This window comes from Balaenoptera acutorostrata, chromosome 14 (genome assembly GCF_949987535.1).
Source record: "Balaenoptera acutorostrata chromosome 14, mBalAcu1.1, whole genome shotgun sequence".
NCBI classification, from domain to species: Eukaryota; Metazoa; Chordata; class Mammalia; order Artiodactyla; family Balaenopteridae; genus Balaenoptera; species Balaenoptera acutorostrata.
This window is the reverse complement of record NC_080077.1, coordinates 79,177,898-79,187,696: the sequence shown is the minus strand read 5'-3', so window position 1 is coordinate 79,187,696 and position 9,799 is coordinate 79,177,898. Positions and strand designations below refer to the sequence as shown.

Below are 9,799 nucleotides of genomic sequence, written 5' to 3'. Positions count from 1 at the left end.
TTTTAGCTAATAATAAACATCAAAATAAATATATACAAAACTACTTCACCCAGTAATGAGCCAAATGAAGGGGGAGGGGGTACCATCTGATTTAATTGAATTATACTAATCAGAAATAAAAGAAAAATGATAGAGAAGAAACTACCTGAAGATTGTCAGTTGGCTTGTTCAGGCTCCTTTCAAGAGAATAGTTGTCCTTTTTTTTTTAAATTAGTTATCCAAAAAAAAAATTTTTTCCTCATGGTATAGGAGGGCTATTTTTGTACATCATTACTTATTGGTAAGAAGAAAACCTACTTAATGCAGGTCACTGGGTTAAGGATTCTGTTGTTGTGCCAAGCAAAGGGTATAGACAAGAACTAAGTAGTACCGGCCCTGCAATGTCCATGTTGTATGTGCTTTGCTACCGCTTGAGTTTCGCCTGTCCTTATTCAGGGCCAGAACCATTCCAGAAATTTTAGAGAAAATTCGACATACTTGAAAAGCATGCCAAAGCTTTAGTTATTACTACTATCCATTATTTTCTGTTTTCCATATGGCAAACACTTTATAACCACATTGCAAATGTGAATGTATCATCAACACGGCTTTATAGACGATGAAACTGAGATTCGAGGAATCATAAACTTCCAAGATCAAACTGGTAAAGAGCATTTCATTCCAACACAAATCTCTGGCGATCCATGGTGCTGCGCGGTCCAGAAAGCTGTGCCCAAGTGAAATGGGAAAGTCAGAGAAAAGGAAAGACAAAGCTGTGACAATCGCAGACTGGCATCAGAGAAAGATAAAAGCGCCACGGGGCCTATCAGGAAGCTTCCAAGGTAGGCAAGGTACGTGGCCGGCCGAGGCCGACGGAGAGCGTGGAAATGGGAGCTCACTGAGAGGGAGGCCGCAGAGAAACCTCTCTACGGTTTTTGAAGGCCGGAAGTTAAACAAGTTAAAAAAACAGAGCGACCCGCTCAGCCAACAACTTGTAAAGGAGACGCGTTAAGACGCTCCGCAAGGACTAAGTACCTCGCGCCACAAGCTCCTAGATCTCCAAACCCATCCCGGCATTCTTTGCGCCGCGCAGGCGCAAGCCCTGACGCGCTTGGGCCCCTGCGGCCGCCGTCGGCTCTGAGTTGCTATGGAAACCCAGCTGCCCTCACTATGTCTTTGCAACAGGCCCCTCAGTCCCGGGTATTCGTGGAACTGGTTCCCTGGGCTGACCGGGGCCGGGAGAACTATCTGCTCTCGGGCGGAGAGACGCTGCCCGGCCTCCGCCGCCCTCTCTCCTCAGCGCAGGCCCAGACTGCCACCCGCGAGGTGCATGTAAGCGGCACTGCGGAGGTGTCTGCGACCCCCGACCGGGCGCAGGTGGTCGTGCAGATGAGCAGCACCAAGGAGGCGGCGGCCGAGGCCAAGAAGAGCGTTTGTCGCCGCCTGGACTACGTCACGCAGACCCTCCAGCAGCAGGGCGTGCAGGTGAGGGGTCCGCGGGCGAGGAGCTTCTAGCCTGCGCAAGAAAACCCGGCGGCGGAGGTTGGGGGGTGGGGAGCGTCTGGGACACTTTTGTATCATCGGTGGCATTAGAAGGCGCGAGGACCTGGCAGAGTGAATCTCTGGCCCGTCCTTCTTGATGAAAGTAATTATCAGCTGCAGAGACTTGTAAAATAAAAGAATTCAAATTGAATGGGGTTTTATTTGGCGATATTTGCTGCAATAATTTTGTTTTTAACGTTGAAATGACGAAGTGTTAAACTTGAAACATTAGATGTAAATGCTTGCCTAAGTAGTGTGCTAGACACTAAATCATTATTTTTTTTTTATTCTGCACGACGGAATTAGTAAGTGAAAAACAGGGCTTGCTCCCAAACTGGTAAAGCTTTTTTTTTTTTTTTAACATCTTTATTGGAGTATAATTGCTTTACAACGGTGTGTTAGTTTCTGCTTTATAACAAAATGAATCAGCTATACATATAAATATATACCCATATCTCCTCCCTCTTGCGTCTCCCTCCCTCCCACTCTCCCTATCCCACCCCTCTAGGGGTCACAAAGCACCAAGCTGATCTCCCTGTGCTATGCGGCTGCTTCCCACTAGCTATCTATTTTACATTTGGTAGTGTATATATGTCCATGCTACTCTCTGACTTCATCCCAGCTTACCCTTCCCCCTCCCCGTGTCCTCAAGTCCATTCTCTACGTCTGCGTCTTTATTCCTGTCCTGCCCCTAGGTTCTTCAGTACCTTTTTTTGAAATATATATTCCATATATATGTGTTAGCATATGGTATTAATTTTTCTCTTTCTGACTTACTTCACTCTGTATGACAGACGCTAGGTCCATCCACCTCACTACAAATAACTCAATTTCTTTTCTTTTTATGGCTGAGTAATATTCCATTGTATATATGTACCACATCTTCTTTATCCATTCGTCTGTCCATGGACACTTAGGTTGCTTCCATGTCCTGGCTATTGTAAATAGAGCTGCAATGAACATTGTGGTACATGACTCTTTTTGAATTATGGTTTTCTCAGGGTATATGCCCAGTAGTGGGATTGCTGGGTCGTATGGTAGTTCTATTTTTAGTTTTTTAAGGAACCTCCATACTGTTCTCCATACTGGCTGTATCAATTTACATTCCCACCCACAGTGCAGGAGGGTTCCCTTTTCTCCACACCCTCTCCAGCATTTATTGTTTGTAGATTTTTTGATGATGGCCATTCTGACCAGTGTGAAGTGATACCTCATTGTGGGTTTTTTTTTTTTTTAACATCTTTATTGGAGTATAATTGCTTTACAGTGGTCTGTTAGTTTCTGCTTTGTAACAAAGTGAATCAGTTATACATATACATATGTTCCCATATCTCTTCCCTCTTGCATCTCCCTGCCTCCCACCCTACCTATCCCACCCCTCTAGGTGGTCACAAAGCACGGAGCTGATCTCCCTGTGCTATGTGGCTGCTTCCCACTAGCTAGCTATTTTACATTTGGTAGTGTATATATGTCCATGCCACTCTCTCACTTTGTCCCAGCTTACCCTTCCCCCTCCCCGTGTCCTCAAGTACATTCTCTAGTAGGTCTGCATCTTTATTCCTGTCCTGCCCCTAGGTTCTTCTGACCATTTTTTTTTTAGATTCTATATATATGTGTTAGCATACAGTATTTGTTTTTCTCTTTCTGACTTACTTCACTCTGTATGACAGACTCTAACTCCATCCACCTCACTACAAATACCTCCATTTCATTTCTTTTTATGGCTGAGTAATATTCCATTGTATATATGTGCCACATCTTCTGTATCCATTCACCTGTCGATGGACACTTAGGTTGCTTCCATGTCCTGGCTATTGTAAACAGAGCTGCAGTGAACATTGTGGTACATGATTCTTTTTGAACTATGGTTTTCTCAGGGTATATGCCCAGTAGTGGGATTGCTGGGTCATATGGTAGATCTATTTTTAGTTTCTTAAGGAACCTCCATACTGGTCTCCATAGTGGCTGTATCAATCTACATTCTCACCAACAGTGCAAGAGGGTTCCCTTTTCTCCACACCCTCTCCAGCATTTACTGTTTGTAGATTTTTTGATGATGGCCATGCTGACTGGTGTGAGATGATATCTCACTGTACTTTTGATTTGCCCTTCTCTACTGATTAATGATGTTGAGCATTCTTTCATGTGTTTGTTGGCAATCTGTATATCTTCTTTGGAGAAATGCCTATTTAGGTCTTCTGCCCATTTTTGGATTGGGTTGTTTGTTTTTTTTATATTGAGCTGCATGAGCTGCTTTTAAATTTTGGAGATTAATCCTTTGTCAGTTGCTTCATTTGCAAATATTTTCTCCCATTCTGAGGGTTGTCTTTTTGTCTTGTTTATGGTTTCCTTTGCTGTGCAAAAGCTTTGAAGTTTCATTAGGTCCCATTTGTTTATTTTTGTTTTTATTTTCATTACTCTAGGAGGTGGCTCAAAAAGGATTTTGCTGTGCTTTATGTCATAGAGTGTTCTGCCTATGTTTTCCGCTAAGAGTTTGATGGTGTCTGGCCTTACATTTAGGTCTTTAATCCATTGTAAGTTTATTATTGTGTATGGTGTTAGGGAGTGTTCTAATTTCATTCTTTTAAATGTAGCTGTCCAGTTTTCCCAGTACCACTAATTGAACAGGCTGTCTTTTCTCCATTGTATATTTTTGCCTCCTTTATCAAAAATAAGGTGACCATATGTGCATGGGTTTATCTGTGGGCTTTCTATCCTGTTCCATTGATCTATATTTCTGTTTTTGTGCCAGTACCATACTGTCTTGATTACTGTAGCTTTGTAGTAGAGTCTGAAGTCAGGGAGCCTGATTCCTCCAGCTCCGTTTTTCTTTCTCAAAATTGCTTTGGCTATTCGGGGTCTTTTGTGTTTCCATACAAATTGTGAAATTTTTTGTTCTAGTTCTGTGAAAAATGCCAGTGGTAGTTTGATAGGGATTGCATTGAATCTGTAGATTGCTTTAGGTAGTAGAGTCATTTTCACAATGTTGATTCTTCCAATCCAAGAACATGCTATATGTCTCCATCTGTTTGTATCATCTTTAATTTCTTTCATTAGTGTCTTATAGTTTTCTCCATACAGGTCTTTTGTCTCCTTAAGTAGGTTTATTCCTAGGTATTTTATTCTTTTTGTTGCAATGGTAAATGGGAGTGTTTCCTTAATTTCTCTTTCAGATTTTTTCATCATTAGTGTATAGGAATGCAAGAGATTTCTGTGCATTAATTTTGTATCCTGCCAGTTTACCAAATTCATTGATTAGCTCTAGTAGTTTCCTGGTAGCATCTTTAGGATTCTCTATGTCATCTGCAAACAGTGACAAGTTTACGTCTTCTTTTCCAATTTGGATTCCTTTTATTTCTTTTTCTTCTCTGTTTGATGTGGCTAAAACTTCCAAAACTGTTGAATAATAGTGGTGAGAGTGGACAACCTTGTCTTGTTCCTGATCTTAGAGGAAATGGTTTCAGTTTTTCACCATTGAGAACGATGTTGGCTGTGGGTTTGTCATATATGGCCTTTATTATGTTGAGGTAAGTTCCCTCTATGCCTACTTTCTGGAGGGTTCTTATCATAAATGGGTGTTGAATTTTGTCAAAAGCTATTTCTGCATCTATTGAGATGATCATATGGTTTTTCTCCTTCAGTTTGTTAATATGGTTTATCACATTGATTGATTTGTGTATATTAAAGAATCCTTGCATTCCTAGGATAAATGTGAGGTGATCATGGTGTATGATCCTTTTAATGTGGTGTTGGATTCTGTTTGCTAGTATTTTGTTGAGGATTTTTGCATTCGTGTTCATCAGTGATATTGGCCTGAAGTTTTCTTTCTTCGGAACATCTTTGTCTGGTTTTGGTATCAGCGTGATGGTGGCCTCATAGGGTGAGTTTGAGAGTGTTTCTCCCTCTGCTATATTTTGGAAGAGTTTGAGAAGGATAGGTGTTAGCTCTTCTCTAAATGTTAGATAGAATTTGCCTGTGAAGCCATCTGGTCCTGGGCTTTTGTTTGTCAGAAGATTTTTAATCACAGTTTCAATTTCAGTGCTTGTGATTGGTCTGTTTATATTTTGTATTTCTTCCTGGTTCAGTCTCAGAAGATTGTGCTTTTCTACGAATTTGTCCATTTCTTCCAGGTTGTCCATTTTATTGGTATATAGAGTTGCTTGTAGTAATCTCTCATGATCCTTTGTATTTCTGCAGTGTCAGTTGTTACTTCTTTTTCATTTCTAATTCTGTTGATTTGAGTCTTCTCCCTCTTTTTCTTGATGAGTCTGGCTAATGGTTTATCAATTTTGTTTATCTTGTCAAAGAACCAGCTTTTAGTTTTATTGATCTTTGCTATCATTTCTTTTTCATTTATTTCTGATATGATCTTTATGATTTCTTTCCTTCTGCTAACTCTGGGGTTTTTTTATTCTTCTTTCTCTAATTGCTGTAGATGTAAGTTTAGGTTGTTTATTTGAGGTGTTTCTTGCTTCTTGAGGTAGGATTGTATTGCTATAAACTTCCCTCTTAGAACTGCTTTTGTTGCATCCCATAGGTTTTTGGTCATCATGTTTTAATTGTCATTTGTTTCTAGGTATTTTTTGATTTCCTCAGTGATCTCTTGGTTATTTAGTAGTGTATTGTTTAGCCTCCGTGTGTTTGTATTTTTTACAGAATTTTTCCTGTAATTGATATCTAGTCTCATAGCATTGTGGTTGGAAAAGATAGTTGATACGATTTTAATTTTCTTAAATTTACCAAGGCTTGATTTGTGACCCAAGATATGATCTATCCTGGAAAATGTTCCATGAGCACTTGAGAAAAAATTTTATTCTGTTGTTTTTGGATGGAATGTCCTATAAATAGCAATTAAGTCCATCTTGTTTAATGTATCATGTAAAGCTTGTGCTCCCTTATTTATTTTCATTTTGGATGATCTGTCCATTGGTGAAAGGGGGGTATTAAAGTCCCCTACTATGATTGTGTTACTGCCGATTTCCCCTTTTGTGGCTGTTAGCACTTGCCTTATGTATTGAGGTGCTCCTATGTTGGGTGCATAAATATTTACAATTGTTATATCTTCTTGGATTGATCCCCTTGATCATTATATAGTGTCCTTCTTTGTCTCTTGTAATAGTCTTTATTTTAAAGTCTATTTTGTCTGAGATGAGAATTGCTACTCCAGCTTTCTCTTGATTTCCATTTGCATGGAATATCTTTTTCCATCCCCTCACTTTCTGTATGTGTCCCTAGGTCTGAAGTGGGTCTCTTGTAGACAGCATATGTACTGGTCTTGTTTTTGTATCCATTCAGCCAGTCTATGTCTTTTGGTTGGAGCATTTAATCCCTTTACATTTAAGGTAGTTATCGATATGTATGTTCCTATTACCATTTCTTAATTGTTTTGGGTTTGATTTTGTACGTCTTTTCCTTCTCTTGTGTTTCCTGTCTAGAGAAGTTCCTTTAGCATTTGTTGTAAAGCTGGTTTGGTGGTGCTGAATTCTCTTAGCTTTTGCTTGTCTGTAAAGGTTTTAATTTCTCCATTGAATCTGAATGAGATCCTTGCTGGATAGAGTAATCTTGCTTTTAGGTTTTTCCCTTTCATCACTTTAAATATGTCCTGCCACTCCCTTCTGGCTTGCAGATTTTCTGCTGAAAGATCAGCTGTTAACCTTATGGGGATTCCCTTGTATGTTATTTGTTGTTTTTCCCTTGCTGCTTTTAATATTTTTTCTTTGTATTTAATTTTTGATAATTTGATTAATATGTGTCTTGGTGTGTTTCTCCTTGGATTTATCCTGCATGGGACTCTCTGTGCTTCCTGGACTTGATTGACTATTACCTTTCCCATATTAGGGAAGTTTTCAGCTATGATCTCTTGAAATATTTTCTCAGTCCCTTTCTTTTTCTGTTCTTTTTCTGGGACCCCTGTAATTCCAATATTGGTGCATTTAATATTGTCCCAGAGGTCTCAAAGACTGTTCTCAATTCTTTTCATTGTTTTTTCTTTATTCTGCTCTGCAGTAGTTATTTCCACTATTTTATCTTCCAGGTCACTTATCTGTTCTTCTGCCTCTGTTATTCTGCTATTGATTCCTTGTAGAGAATTTTTAATTTCGTTTGTTGTGTTGTTCATCGTTTGTTTGCTCTTTAGTTCTTCTAGGTCCTTGTTAAATGTTTCTTGTATTCTCCATTCTGTTTACAAGATTTTGGGTCATCTTTACTATCATTATTCTGAATTCTTTTTCAGGTAGCTGCCTATTTCCTCTTCATTTGTTACGTCTGGTGTGTTTTGACCCTGCTCCTTCATCTACTGTGTGTTTCTCTGTCTTCTGATTTTACTCAACTTACTGTGTTTGGAGTCTCCTTTTCTCAGGCTGCAAGTTCGTAGTTCCCGTTGTTTTTGCTGTCTGCCCCCAGTGGCTAAGGTTGGTTCAGTGGGTTGTGTAGGCTTCCTGGTTGAGGGGACTGGTGCCTGTGTTCTGGTGGATGAGGCTGGATCTTGTCTTTCTGGTGGGCAGGACCACGTCCGGTGGTGTGTTTTGGGGTTTCTGTGACCTTATTATGATTTTAGGCAGCCTCTCTGCTAATGAGTGGAGTTGTGTTCCTGTCTTGCTAGTTGTTTGGCATAGGGTGTCCAGCACTGTAGCTTGCTGGTTGTTGAGTGGAGCTGGGTCCTAGCATTGAGATGGAGATTTCTGAGAGAGCTTTTGTCCTTTGATATTTCGTGGAGCTGGGAGGTCTCTGGTGGACCAGTGTCCTGAACTTGGCTCTCCCACCTCAGAGACACAGGCCTGAGTCCCCACTGGAGCACCAAGACCCTTTTGGGAAGTCTGAGGTCTTCTGCCAGTGTTCAGTAGGTGTTCTGTAGAAGCTGTTCCACATGTAGATGTATTTCTGATGTATTTGTGGGGAGGAAGGTGATCTCCACGTCTTACTCGTCCGCCATCCTGAAGGTCTTCCCCCTGGTAAAGCTTTGCATAAATTGATACTTCAGTATTTTTACGCAAACAGTAATGTGGGGCCTGGGAGGGGGTGCGGAGTTGCACCCATTTTCGTTTTATAAAGACTCAAAAAATTTCTCCAAATTTTTTCGTTTTAGCTTAAAGAGAAAATTAAGCCAGTATATTGTAGAGGCCACATATATGAAATACTTCTGCTTACCAGAGATGTCCGTGAGACACATAGCTAAGTAAATCTTGCTTTAAGCCTACTTCTAAGAAAAGGAGAAAAAAAATGAACCAGCCTTATTTAATCAGCACAACAGCCCTGTTAGGCCGGTTTTAATATCCCCACTTTCCAGATTTAAGGAGGTTAAGTAATGCTCTGAACTTCAGCCAGGGCTGTATTTGAACTTCTGTGTTCCTGGAACCAAAATCTAGGTTTCTTCCAACTAGCCTAGGCTCCAGATAATTAGAATGAAAGAGAATGAGAAAGCACAGCATGGGTCACTGTCTCAGTTTGCTCATTTTAGAGAGTAGGACTCTAAAGGCCAGAGCTGTGATTTATGCCCTCCCAACATTGAGTTCATAAAAGTGCTTTTGTTAGAAATGACGCACCCTGAAAAAGCAAGTCTTTATTTTAGGGAGAAGATATATTTGCACTGCATTTATAAACATAGAGTTATTTAAAAAGACATTTTGAAAAGCTGTCTCTAAATGATTTTACAGGTTAGACGAATTCTAATGCTAATTATAAATTATGTGAATAAAGTGAATTAATATATAGAAAAATATTTTCTCACAAAAACTTCTGCCAGTGCTACAGGCCTGTTTGAATAATATAACTAATTCTTAAGTTATTTACTTAAAATGTATACTGAGTTCACATGGCTGTAACTTCTAATATGTAAAACCAAATAAATCACTACATCCAATTTATAATTACATTTAGACTTAGTGTTCAAGACAAGACATACAAAGGTCATTAATCTCCCAGTGATCTCTGCTGATGGAGGAAAGCAGTCATGTAAATAATTTGTTCAGTAGATGTGCAAAAATTCATTTATATTACTTTTCAGGATGAATTATAATGTGTCCTCACAAAGTCTTTATTCATTTTAAACTTTAAAATCTGGGTTTATAAACGTCACTCCCCTGCTTAAAGGGCCCCTCATATTCCAAATTCTTTTGCTTAATAGATGGAGCCTAACTCTGTCATTTCCTGTCATCTCTCTCCCCTCGTTAACTAACTGACTCCCATTTTTTCCTTTAAAATCCAGCCCAAGTTCACCTCCTTAGCACTTTTTTCCTAACGTAACACTAGTCCCTGCCATACCACACTCCATTCCCCACCT

General features: G+C 39.8%; 1 protein-coding gene across 1 annotated transcript in view; it reads left to right on the top strand.

Annotated features, from left to right (window-relative positions):
* Window positions 1-1,087: 1,087 nt before the first annotated feature.
* IRAK1BP1 (interleukin 1 receptor associated kinase 1 binding protein 1) overlaps window positions 1,088-9,799 on the top strand; it is a 34,275-nt gene continuing 25,563 nt past the window's right edge. The window contains exon 1 of the mRNA XM_007167976.2: window positions 1,088-1,464. Coding sequence (XP_007168038.2) covers window positions 1,150-1,464 — 315 coding nt within the window. The 5' untranslated portion in view covers window positions 1,088-1,149. The remainder of the gene's footprint in view (window positions 1,465-9,799) is intronic.